At 42.1% G+C, this 13,085-nt stretch overlaps 2 protein-coding genes and 1 long non-coding RNA gene across 4 annotated transcripts in view; 2 read left to right on the forward strand and 1 right to left on the reverse strand.

The window, feature by feature from the left end:
* The first annotated feature begins 2,564 nt into the window (after positions 1–2,564).
* LOC103395562 (7SK snRNA methylphosphate capping enzyme-like) lies at positions 2,565–8,202 on the forward strand. 2 transcript variants are annotated; one of them, XM_008333312.3, is made up of 5 exons: positions 2,565–3,395; positions 4,354–6,195; positions 6,832–7,050; positions 7,139–7,262; positions 7,348–8,201. In XM_008333312.3, the coding sequence occupies exons 2-5, from the start codon at positions 4,393–4,395 to the stop codon at positions 7,380–7,382; spliced, it is 2,181 nt and encodes a 726-aa protein (XP_008331534.1). In that variant the 5' UTR covers positions 2,565–3,395; positions 4,354–4,392; the 3' UTR covers positions 7,383–8,201. The 2 variants fall into 2 exon arrangements, with proteins under 2 accessions (XP_008331534.1, XP_016897455.1); XM_017041966.2 differs by lacking the exon at positions 2,565–3,395 and adding an exon at positions 3,402–3,672 and having other exon boundaries at positions 7,348–8,202.
* LOC112488593 (uncharacterized) lies at positions 8,048–8,581 on the reverse strand. Its single transcript, XR_003052813.1, has 2 exons — positions 8,331–8,581; positions 8,048–8,229 (listed from the first exon to the last, which is right to left on the reverse strand). It is a non-coding gene; the product is annotated as an uncharacterized LOC112488593 (long non-coding RNA).
* Positions 8,582–11,552: 2,971 nt separating this feature from the next.
* spag7 (sperm associated antigen 7) overlaps positions 11,553–13,085 on the forward strand; it is a 3,555-nt gene continuing 2,022 nt past the window's right edge. Inside the window, exons 1-5 of the mRNA XM_008333313.3 lie at positions 11,553–11,707; positions 12,498–12,565; positions 12,647–12,735; positions 12,816–12,900; positions 13,013–13,085. The exon at positions 13,013–13,085 is cut by the window's right edge and continues 44 nt beyond it. Of these exons, the coding sequence (XP_008331535.1) occupies positions 11,623–11,707; positions 12,498–12,565; positions 12,647–12,735; positions 12,816–12,900; positions 13,013–13,085 (400 nt within the window). The 5' untranslated portion in view covers positions 11,553–11,622. The remainder of the gene's footprint in view (positions 11,708–12,497; positions 12,566–12,646; positions 12,736–12,815; positions 12,901–13,012) is intronic.

The following is a 13,085-nucleotide window of genomic DNA, read 5'->3' on the forward strand; positions in this document are numbered from 1 at the left end:
AGCGGTGAAAATGAGCAGAGCTGCTCCGATGGAAAGTCGTCATCCACTCGTGTGCGTTGTTGGGTCGAGCGGGAGACGCAGATATGATACGTACGCTGGTGCCATGTAGGATTTTGAACAGGATTTTGAACAAATTTACTCTGAATATTTTCTTACTCTGAAATAGATTTACTCTAAATATTTTCTTACTCTGATTAGTCCACGCCTTTTCGTTCATTACAAGCTTCATTATTTGGTTTGCAGTCAGTTTAATTATATTAAAGGTTATCGTAGCTTCTTCGCAATTATCCTAGCCTGGGCTGCAACTGACATTTGGTTGTGTCAGCTTGTTTGGCCGCTAACATAATGAACCCCAGAAAGGCCAGCTATTGTGTGGTGTCAATCATTCAGTTAATGCATGCGTCTGTCACGTAACCGACGCAAATCTGATCCAACTCAGACGAAGAGGATGTTCTTCAACGCGGCTAATTAGTTTAAGAAAGACGAATCTTCATTCGTTTCTCTAATATACAGAGCAAATCTTGTTTGGGTTTTTTATCTGTTTCTCTAATATACACCACAAAAAACAGGGAGAGCAAATCTTGTTTGGGTTTTTTATCTTCTTATAAAATTAAAAGTTTTTTGTTTTGTAAAAACTGATGCCAGTATCTCAGAATTGCTTGTTGACCTTTCCTGTCACCTCTCAGCCGGTGGCTCAGTGTGACATCACACACTCCTTCCACCCTGGACTCAGAGCAGTCCTGTCCTGATGTTCCTGCACAGAGGGCACGCGAGCTCCGTCACACGTGTCCTAACAAACGGCAGGCTCTGGATGGACCAGCCCTTTTGAGCCACAGCAACCGTGTGGACTCGTCACTTTCTGCATGGACACACGCAAACAATGGAGCACGTCTGGAGCGCTGGGGGCCCAAACCCCGAGGAAGGGCAGATGGTCTACGAGATCAAGGACCAAAACTGCTATTAACATGAGAAAAGAGGCAGATAGAGGCGGGGGGTGAGCAGGTACCCCCGCTCCGAGACCCCTCTTCTGCACAGATTAGAGAGGGCGGACTCATTTACCCAACACAGTGATTTCAGATCCAATTATTGGGCAGCTGTCAACGCAGCAATTAATAACAAAGAGTAACGATCATGGTTCATTTCTACAGAAACATAAAGCTGCAGTGTCTCATACTGAGGTGTGGAGACTGTAGTGCTGGAGCTGTTGTGGCTGGTTTGTTTCTTGATGTTTTAATGATTACAAAGACTGAGACATATACATTTTTCATGAAGTATTTTTTATTATTATTTTTATTTTGGTCTCGCTGAAAATTACTTAAAACATTTTTTTAAACAGAAATTAGACAATTATATATTAAAATACTGTTATTTATTCTTCAGATTACTCCAGACTCTATTTATCAACCACGGGTCTTTTTCTTTGTGGAAAGCATGTTTGATTACCATGTTTTTACATGACAATAGAACATCTTTGAACAAACACTGACCATATGTTGCAGTTCATGCTTAAACACCCAGATTTAACTAAAGTAATCCCACAGATGTACAGTACGTACACTGTTCTAAATCATAATCATTTGTGGGGGAGAAAAAAAAAGGTTGTTATAATGTATTGCATCAGCTACGCTGTGGTGCAATTTTTCATTTTGTTTTAGTTTACACCCAGTGTGAGGTCTTTGTTAATTGTTACAGAGCTGAGCTACACTTAAGACTTGAACAAGAAAGTGTTGACATATCGCTGGAAGCCTGCTGCCTTTTCAAAACAAATCTCTCATGTTGTCACATCTGCACATTTCCAGAGAGGCAGCCTGTCTCTGGGCAGTGTGAAACTGCTGAGGTGTTTGGACTCATTATTAATGGCCGCCACACACTTGGCAGTCTGAAAACTCTGTACAAATAATATGTCTCTCTTTATTTAACTCTGGTTTATGATTATTGTTATTATTAATATTAATATTATTTAAAAATAACCCGATATTTGGAGATGTCTAAAATGTAACTTTCCGTTTCATTTGACAGGATTTAATTAAATTAATAAATGTTTCATTATATCCAATCAAATGTCACTAGGGTAAGAAAAGAACATCGTTTTGCAATGGGTGTCACTACAGCCCAGCCGGAATGTTTTGTCTCCCCCTAGTGGCGTACTTTAGTATTGATATTTAAACAACTTTTTTATTATTATTCAAGTTTATCGTTGTCTTTTGTGGCGAATAACAAACGTCAGGTGTTTGGGACAAATGTACCAGAATAAGTTATCTTTCAACTGGTGGTCTCTGGGCGTAGACCCTGGACTACCTTTTACTCAAATGTTTTTTTCCATGGGAATTGCAGAGTTTGTGGAAACCAGTTGTTTATATTAACATTCGTTTTCACCAGTTTGGAAATATGCTTCAGGCTAATGTTGATACTGGAGTGGTTTTATTCATGTTAATAAGTAAACAATGTTTTCTATAAAGGTGTAATATCCGATATCATTCATATTTACTCTGGAATTTTGCAGAACAGGTGTCTTTTCTGTCCTGAGGGAAAGGCTGCACCCTTCAACAAAGGTATAAAAAGTGTTAGAAAATTATACTGAAGATGAATTTTCAGTTTTCACACTGAATGACCTTCATTCTTGAATCAATCCAACAATGGATTTAGGGACTAGCTCAAAAAAAAAAATCAAACATATATGACAGTGGTTGAGTCCAGTATGTTTTGTGTCTTTAATCCTTAATTACTCATATAACTCACTCCAACTAGTACAGACATAGAGGTCAAATCTGGCATGTCTCACAACATACTTAAAAAACTTAGAGAGGAACTTTTAGGCCATTAATTTTTTATAAATTTTATTATTATTTATTTCTGTTTGTTTTATATTACAGAGCAGTATTTTTAATCAGGAATTCCCGTTTTAAAAAAAACAAACATACAATTGACAACGGATGTCAAACGAATAATGACTGTCGGTTGTAGTCTTGGTTCTAACACAGACGCCGTCCTCTCATCACCACCTTGCGGCGGCCAGTCCCAGGTCTGCGCCCGTGGAGCTCATCTTATTGGCCTTCATTCAACCAGGAGGCCGGATGCGCCGCCATCGTACCGATTTTATCGGCGAGTAGAATCGTTTATCCACCAACCTGGCCGAGATCGGCTGGACTGGGGAATTCGACTGGAATTGAAGTGGACTGGACGGGGCTGTAAGTGACGGCTCGCTGTTGTTAAGAGCGGACACGGAGTGACGCCATGTTTTCTCGCGTTATTTGCCGCCGTTGATTCTTGCATCGATGAAGGTACACATTGATGTGTGCGGTGCTAACTAGGCTAGCGCTAGCCTGAGTGCGGGGCAGTGACAGTGCGGCCGGAGGCGGAGCGGCAGAAGCAGCAGTAGCACAAACTGCGAGGAGGTGAGACTGTTATTTTGATGGTGACTACACTGTTTGACTGCAAGTAAATAGGTCTCTATTCACGTGGTAGCGCGGTTGGAATGTTTCTGAGTCACGATTAAGGATCGTTAAACAGCGACACGTGACTTTTATGACAAACACAGCGCCTTAGCATCAACGCAGGAGGCGAACGTTTAATCGACGTACGCGAAAGAGAAGCTAAGAGCTAACCTGCTAACTGTCCAACACTGAGGGAGGGAGGGAGAGAGAGAGAGAGAGAGACTACCAAACTTTTTAGGTCAGTACCCGTCGTGAATACACTCTGCAAATAGCAGATATCTAGAAAAATACATATATTTATTTTGTACCATATTCGGGTTTTTTTTGTGTCCACCGTATTTAGAAAACGATGGTAAAATAATGCGTGGATCCTGATGTTAATTTCAGCTGACACGGTGACCCTGTTTCCCTAAATTGTCCCTGGAGAATAGGAGTCACTGCGCTATAAGTCTGGATTATATTGGTGTTACATTGGACTTATATTTTCTATTTTTAAAACAAGTCATCGGGTTTTATTTTGTTATCTTAATTTATAGGATTCTTTAGCTTTGGCTGAAAATCTGTGTTAAAATCTTTAATGAAAAAAAGTGTACATTTAACAAGATTTTATTGTTAACAAGGCTGAAGTGTTTACAAAAAATAGTTACAAGTTTGCATTTCTTCCTTGTCCTTTCCATTCCAGCTTTTATTTGTTTTTACATTACCAACACTGATTTATTGTGTGTACACTGACAAAACATTGATAGAGTAAAACAACTAAGTTGTGTAATGTTAATATAGACACAAAAGGTTAACATGTGGCTAGAATAGATAGGATTAAAGTTGAATAAATATGTTTTCAGAGAACTACCAAATAGTCTTTGACCAACTTAAAGCTTTTTAAAGGCTGATTTTAACTGTCTAACTCTTATTTTTTCAGATCCATGTAATTTCCATGTCTGAAAACCCTGAATAAGAGATGTCTGTTGATGAGGATACAGTAAAAACTGGCATTCCACAGGCCAGTTCTGCTTCATGTCTGCAGCCCCTGGATTGTCCCGGGGGTGATATATCTGTGATGGTGGAGGGGGCAACAGCCACCCCTGACTTTGTCGCTGCCTGTCCTGTCCCGGGCACTGCAGCGTCACCCAAACACACCAGCACGACCGACGTGCTGAGCCGTTCAGACAGTACTTCACAGTCAGCCAGAGAGAATGAGCTCAACACCAGTCTGAGGAACACCTTTAATAATCCCAGACAACAGCAGCAACAAAACAAACTTGCAAAACGACGCAACACAGCCAGTTATAGTTTCAAGCATCCAACGTCTGGCAAGAGGCGACGAAGGGCCAACTCTGAGAGTGACTCAGTCCTCCCAACCAACTTCCTTTTGGGAGGGAACATTTTTGACCCGCTGAATCTCAACAGTCTGCTGGACGAGGATGTGAACAGGGCGCTGAACGCAGAGACGCCCAAATCCTCCCCACTGCCTGCAAAGAGTCGAGACCCGGTGGAGATCCTGATACCCAGAGACATTACAGATCCACTGAACCTGAACAGTGGGATAGCCGGCAGAAGCTTCTTAGCGTCCTCCTACAAGGGCGGTGGCAGGAAGAGGCACAGAAACAGACACCATGGAGGAGCCGCCGCCGGTGCCGGTGGTGGTTCTGTTGGCAGCTCTTTAAACACACAGATCAGTTTCTCAGAATCAGGAAGAGGTGAGGTCAAATCTGGCAGCTGCTCACTGCTCCCTGGCATGTCGGCCTCCTGTTCTGCACTAGACGTCTCCAAAGAGTCGGACAGTTTCTCCAGTGTCACCAGGGAGTCCGTTGACAACTCCACTGACAACTCGATTGGCTGCAGGGAGGAAGCGTCGTCTGTGTCCATGGATGACTCTGCTTCGCTCATAGCGGGAGGACCAAACCATCACATAAGTAAACGAAAGCGCAGGCGCAACTCTGGCAAGAGTGAGACTCCCATGACCCACTCTACCCCTATTGGAAAGTCCGGACCCGGAGACAAGAGTTTTGGCAGCGGTGGACAAAGATATTCACAGTCGTTCCACACACCCAGAAGTAGTTGTAAAACAGTGTCAGGGGGCCGTCAGCACCAGCAGCTCCACAACCCGACGAAGGAACAACAGAAGAAGTTCCAGTACGGGAACTACAACAAGTACTACGGCTACCGCAACCCCGGTGCCACTGAAGACCCGCGGGTGCGTTTATTTCGCCCTGAATGGTTTGAAGGTAAAGATGTTCTAGATTTAGGGTGCAACTCAGGCCATCTGACACTTTATATCGCCAAAACGCTCAGACCTGCTCGCATATTAGGTCTTGATATTGACGGCGGTTTGATACACGCCGCCCGGAAAAACATCAGACATTATCTCTCTGAGCTGCAGACACAAGTGGCCCGACGTGCTGGGCAGGAGAAAAAGAGCACTCAACAGGAGGAGAGGAATGGACAGGAGAGTCAGACGGGCACTGAGAAGGAGCGGCGCGAGGAAGAGGATGAAAATGGGAAAGCAGTGAAAGGAGAAAGTGGCCTCGCGGTGGAGGGAAATGACTCTTATCACACAGATGAGGCAGAGGCCCAGAGGCAGAGCAGCAAGATGGAGGAAATGGAGCAGGAAGATTGTGATTCAGGCACCGCTGATCACTCCGAGAGCTGTTCTTTTCCCATGTCCCTACGCATCTCCAGGGGGCCCATCGCTGCGCCTCCTCTAACAGAAACGTTCGGCACGCGACCTGGGGAGTTCCCCTCAAATGTGTCCTTCATCAAGGTAAGCCTGCGGTTTCTGCACAAACATCTGATGCTGTGTGCATCACGTTGCTATGTTACTGCACCTCAGGAGTGGGGATAAAAATAAGTTCAACTGAGTGTGTTACAGTTTAAGACTGCTTCTGTTTTTCTGCTTTGTGTCTGGAATGTTTAGTATATTTATGGAAAAAAAAGAGTCAATGGAACAGCATTTGAAGTGACATGATCGGAAAAACCTTGGTTATCAGAAGCATTGTAATTTATTATTCAAACATTTATTATTTTTTTAAAATAGCTGGTAAGTTGTCCTATCTTTATTATTATTTAATTTATATTTTATATATGTCTATATACTGTATATATGTATATATATATACATATGTGTATATGTGTGTGTATATATGTATGTATGTATATATATATGTATACAGACTGTGTGTGACACTGTGCAGCTGTAATGATGAAATAAGGTGCAGTGACTGTAGAACAGCGGTGCCCGGGATCTACCAGTAACCTTATTGTTATATATATATATATCAAAAGGGAAAATGTTTTTTACTGCTCTGGCGTCGAGTTTATAATATTAAGCTGCTGATGTGGTTTATTTCCTGTAGTCTGTGTGATGCCAACTCCTCACTTCTTCTCTTGTCTTACTCAGACAAATTACGTCCTGGACAACGACGATCTGCTGCTGACTCAGCGGCAGGAGTACGACGTCATTCTCTGCCTGAGTGTCACCAAATGGGTTCACCTGAACTGGGGAGACGAAGGCCTCAAACGTTTCTTCAGAAGAGCCTACAAACACCTGCGTCCTGGGGGAATGTTCATCCTGGAGCCACAGCCGTGGAAGTCCTACCTGAGGAGGAAGAAGCTGACGGTAAGACGACCAACATCACGTACCAGCAGTCAGTGGTTCACACTGGAGGAGATTCGTCTTTCACTCTGTTCCGTCTTTCGTTCAACAGGACAATATCAGCAGAAATTACAACAGCATACGCCTCAAACCGGAGGAGTTCTCATCGTACCTCACCACTGAAGTTGGCTTCACCAGTGTTGAGTACCTTGGCGCCCCCAAATGTTCAATAGGAGGTGAGCTCAACATTTTCTCACCTCACGAATAATCACAGTGACCTTTGACATTAACGCTGATGTCACATCTACTTCATGATTCCAGGTTTTCAGAGGCCGATCTACTTGTTCCACAAATGACCGCTCCTGCCTTGACGATCACTGCGTGCGTGAGTAACTGTACACGGGACGGCCAGCTGCCCTGGACTGCACAGATTCACCTCCGATCCTGAACATTTACTCCAGAGTTGCTACACATGCTACGGAAAAAACTCAAAGAAGGAGAAATGGGGCCAGGAGTCAGAGTTACTGCAAACTGATGGAACCTGGAGACATACGGCACCTCTCACGTGTTTCAATGATGAGTCATGAAATAATGACCTGAATCTGAACATCCTGATTTGACCAGACATTGGAGGACGAGCTCATCTGAACAGATTTTTTTTTTTTGGACGATCTTTGTCCTAACTTTGCTCCAGTTTGATGCACAGCCATAACAAGGTTTAAAATCTTGGGCTTTCTCTCAACTTTCCAGACTCTATTTGACATTTTTCCTTTTAGGAGATAACACTGTTCAAGTGGCCCAGTCATTACACCCTGAACTGGCAGATAAATCAGGAAAACAACACTCTCCATTTTGATCTACAAAGCCATTAAACATGTACTTGTGGCACAGTGTCTTTTTAGAAATCACACTAAGGTGCAGTCGATGCCAATGGATCCTTTAGTTATTACATTACCAGCCACTCGTGATTGGATGAGAGCTTTTAGCTGAGCTGTGCAGCATTTGGGTAGAATTTTTTTTTCCTTCAATTCATGAAAAGCCCACGTCCCATTTCCAAACCTTTGGTTTGTTTGATTTTGTAATATTCTTACAAAACTGTGGAATTCCCCTTTTTGGAAGAACTCTTTTTTTTTCTGAGACAATTAACAAAAAGGTTTATGGAAGTGAAGCTGTACACCTCCAACAACAACAGTTGCTGTGGACCTCCATTCCGAGTCAGCTGATCTCCACAGCTAAGCATCAGACAGAGCTCTGGTGTGTGATGGAGCTGTACACCTCCAACAACAACAACAGTTGCTGTGGACCTCCAACTAGATTGCGTCAAATGTCCCAAGAACATCTGGTCCACTACCGATGGTTAGTCATTGTCTGGTACGTTTACATATAGATTACAGTTTGGGGGGGCGGGGGGCCACAGGGAGGCTGACACGGCCCTTCAGCCAGACAATCACCGGTTTGCTGGTTTGATCCCGGGTCTTTCTGTATGGAGGTCACATGTTGTCTCTGTCTACGTGGGCTGCTCACTCTGGGAGCTGTGACTGAAAGTACGGAAGCAACGCAGCACTTGATGGGTCTCTGATGTGGTTTTGGAGCTCCGTCCTAGTGATAGGAGGCACGATGACCTCGGCTTCAGAGAAGGACTGACCGATGATGAGTTTCTTTTTTTTTTTCTCCCAAAGATGGGAATGGCCAAACATGTTATACTTTGTTTACAAAGTCCTCCTGACTGAAGATCAACAAAATCCAAAGTCCCTGGAGATCGGTCCAGAGCTGCGACAGTGTCGTCAGTGCTGTTTGGACGTGACGGTTTCACGGTGTCACATGGTCTGGTCATCGCAGCTGGACAGGTGCCACTTAAAACGACATCAGAATCACTTGCACTATGGTGCTTTTTTTAAAATAAAAAGCTCCTGCGTTGACGTCTGCGAGATGAAACATAAATGTACATTTTTAAAAGAGATTCTTACTAAAACAAACTGGAATCATTTTGAATATAAATATGTTGTTTATATGTTGAAGTGCTTGCCAGAACGATCTTTTTTTTTTGCGTTCAAACTGAATGGAAAACAGTGATACAGATCGGTCATCGTGGTCCTGAACTGACGGGGACTTTTATAAGTTGCAGGTCATCGGTGTTTGTGATTGTATCTTAATGATTAATGCACTGAGCAGCTCTGATTAATTACATTTCATTGGAATTGACCCAGACGTGAGATCTTCCTTTAATATGACTGGATTAGTGGTAATGTTTTGGCACACACTGGTGGAGAGGTGACAATATAATTTTTCTGTTTCTGTTTTTTATCAATGTAAAATATTTTGGAATAATTTTTCTTTGACTGTTGTTTAAATTAAGTTCACATCTGCTCTGTGTTTATTTCCAGTGGATTTGTTCTTTGTTTTGTTTTCAAATATTTGCTGCCGACGTCACGGGTTGAAGTTTTTTTTTCTGATGAAATGGATCCGTTTCAAGAGTTCTGATGTGTTTGCTCAGTTCTGTCCTGGCAGCCATTGTAAGATTAGCTCTTTATTTTTGTATAAAGTCTTTGAAAGGCGTGTTTGTGTTTTTGAATTTTTATTTCACATTATTCCAGAATGAGCTGGAAGGTAAGTTGACGTCAACCTGGTTAGCCAACGAGTAACAAACTTTCGCAAATAAAGCATGTATTGTTTTTTGTTTATTGTGTTTATATAGCAGCACTTTCAAAATAAAAGTCTGCATTATAACACAACAAAAAATTTTTTTTTTTAAATGCATCTTAACATTTGTAAAATTATAAAATTACTTTAAAAACAAAAACAAAATACTTCATGTAAACGTGATGTGGCCAACAGCCGTTCCCGTCAGTTGGGTGACAACAGACGCCCCCATGTAAACACATTTGTCAGGGGTTCATCCCTTTGTGGTCTGGTCACAGAGATGGAAACCACATAACAATGAAGGACAATACAGTGGCTCCTGTTTACAGCCTTTATCACACACGAGATTGTGTCCCAGCTGTGAACCAATCATCAACTACTGTACCATCACACCCTGGTTCATTAACCTACACAGTCAAATATGCTGACTCCCATTTGATTGCTGATGTAACAACACAGACATTACTTCATTCACTGGAACACTCCACAGGTCAGTCACATTACTGTTTGTGAGGTTTGTGATGGTGATGTATAAAAACAACAAACAGTAACAAACCAAAACTTTATTTTTCACACATTTATTGTATAATTCACAGCATTTCATAGGCTTCGATATTAGCATCGTTGCTTGGAGTCACAGCAGTCGGTTAGTAAGGTTTTATTGTGTTGCAGGAAATCCAAACGTGGGCACTCATAATATTAGGAGACCAAGAAAATACTAGGAAGGCGTCATCCTGTAGATGTCTGCATCAGTCAGCAGGGGTCACCTCTGAGTTGAAGATAGGTAAAAGATGCTACGATCGAATGGCACAGCACCTGAAAATCAAGAGAGTTATCTCTTAGTCATACTGTTGTAGGCCTAGCCTGCTGGGGGAGCTCCCATGGTGCACTGAACAACCTCTTTCCAACTACAAACAGGGCTTAGCAGATTAATTAATGCTATGATAATAACCTTGCCCCTCTGACACACACACACACCTGTATTTTCGAGGGCAGCCATGATGACCGACGCTGTACTCCTGGGCGTAGCAGAACCGTCTGCAGAGTCCTTTATACCCACATGTCCAGAACTGTGTTTCTGGATCGGCTCCTGTTGACAGTCACAGCCTTAATAATCAAATGTTTACTTGTGGGGTTTTTTTTTTCTTGTAAAAAGCAACTAAGCTTGTATTTTTTTTTTCTTGTAAAAAGCAACTAAACTCGACATGGTTTTACGATAAGTGGATTATAATGTAAATTACTCAGTGGTGAAGGTGGAAATTCTAAAATGGATATTTTCTCTTCTTACCCTCTCCGACTCCGAGCATCAGAAGAACTACCAGTAGAGCCAGGCTCAGTCCCTTCATGTTTGGGAAATAATGCAACAGTGTTCAACTATTCTGTTGACAAACCCACACTGTATTTATACAGCAGGTTTTACTCCAGTGGGCGGAGTCTACTGGGCTCCGACCAAATCCTAGTGACAACAAAGTTCCATTGAATGAATGATGTGTGTCTGTGATGAGTGTCAGCTGACTGGGCTCAGTCAACAATGGATTTTAGAGAATGTTATGATGTTGTTTTGTTTTGTTTTTTGGACGGGGTGGAGGCGTTACGCTTCAGTACAGCTCAGACTAGCTTTTCCACCTCACCAGGCCCAAATGTCCTAAATTTGCAACGATTCCATTTTTTAAAATAAATGTAAAGTTTATTAAAGTAAACACAAGTACCTGCTACGCGCTCTATATTTGTTCCGTTTATCCGTTCTATTTCTTGCCTAAAGATCAAACGAGTAACGGCAAACCAATAAAACGCATCACGACTCCGATATTTACTTTGAAAATGTCCACACAGGGGCGACAGTTGAAATATATGGTTCCGTCGCCGTGTTCTCAATAAAGCGAAGAAAAATAACCATGTGCGCGTGCGCTGAGCAGAACAACAACACTCCGTTCCGTGTCTGTCCATCATTCCAAGATGGCGGACCTCTTAGGTTCAATCTTAAAATCTATGGAGAAGCCTCCAACTGTCGGCGACCAGGAAAGCCGACGAAAAGCTAGAGGTACATTTTGAATTGTCCTTTGACGACGTAATACGTTGAGACTGTTAAAAATTAACAAATTTTATTCTTCAAGGAGTTTTATCGAACTGTAGAGGGCAGGGGGACAGGAGAGCAGCAGAGCATTGAGTAAATTCCCCGGCTACTGTCGGTTTTTAAAAGCTTTATTTCAAACTAAAGAGTATGGGTTTAGCACCGCCTGCGGTCACACACGTCTCGCCGGTTTAATCACCGAACTCAGACCGTGTGAAGTGTCCTCCCTGTGATATAATCCATCTCCCTGTATACAACCGGTGTTGTGACAAATTTCGTACACAGACACTAGAGGTCGACCGATTCTGGTTGTTTATGGCCGATGTGAATCATTGAAGGCTCTCGTTTGTTGATATATGATGCAGATTTATTTATAAAAAATAAAATCCAATTGACTTCTTCACAACACCTAAAAAAAAATATAGCTAAAACGGCGTGTCCTAATTTTATACGTTAAATAATAGATAAAACGGCGTGTCCTAATTTTATACGTCATTGTTAACACACATTAAACATGTATGCAAGTATAATTTTCGGTAAAAAGCGGGAATAAAGGGATAAAGATGAGTCTATGATTTATATTATGGATTCTAGTTTTTTTTACCTCCAGAATATTACATGTTTTTTGTAAATAACGAACTACAGAATTGAAATATAATTTACAGGTCGATTGTTCTATAGCCAGTGAACTCTGTGAGTTCTAATGGAAGGTGTTGCTACATCATTAATCCCTTTTAAATTTTTAACTTATAATTAAAAGAGCAAGTGGCAAGAATCAAGAAGATGGAGGAAGACGAGAAAAGAAAGAAGGTGGAGTTCAGGAAGAAGGTAAGAAATATCTCAGAAGTTCAATCCCTTCTGGTCCTGCATCGTTTTAATGGTGTTGACTGCCATGTTTTTGGTGTTCAGATGGAGAAAGAGGTTTCAGATTTCATTCAAGACAGTTCACAACAGAAACGAAAGTACAACCCAATGGGCAAGATTGAAAGGAGCATATTGTAAGTAGTCACTTCTTATGTCACTCATGTTTTGTGTCACATTTCCACCTCACACCCATGTATCTCTTCCTGCCTCACAGGCATGATGTTTCAGAAGTGGCTGGACTCACGTCATTCTCCTTTGGGGAGGACGAAGAGAGCCGTTACGTCATGATTTTTAAGAAGGTCTGATTTGTGTGTAATTCAGTGTTTGCTGTTTAAATCAGTTCACAGTAAGGTTCGTGTTGCGATAATAGAATTGCAGGATAAAACTCTTCTCCACCCTCTGCTGTCACAGGAGTTCGCTCCATCAGACGAGGAGCTGGAAGCTTATCGCAAAGGAGAAGAGTGGGATCCCAAACTGGCGGAAG

This window comes from Cynoglossus semilaevis, chromosome 19, assembly GCF_000523025.1.
Source record: "Cynoglossus semilaevis isolate Cse_v1.0 chromosome 19, Cse_v1.0, whole genome shotgun sequence".
In the NCBI taxonomy this organism is placed as follows: Eukaryota; Metazoa; Chordata; class Actinopteri; order Pleuronectiformes; family Cynoglossidae; genus Cynoglossus; species Cynoglossus semilaevis.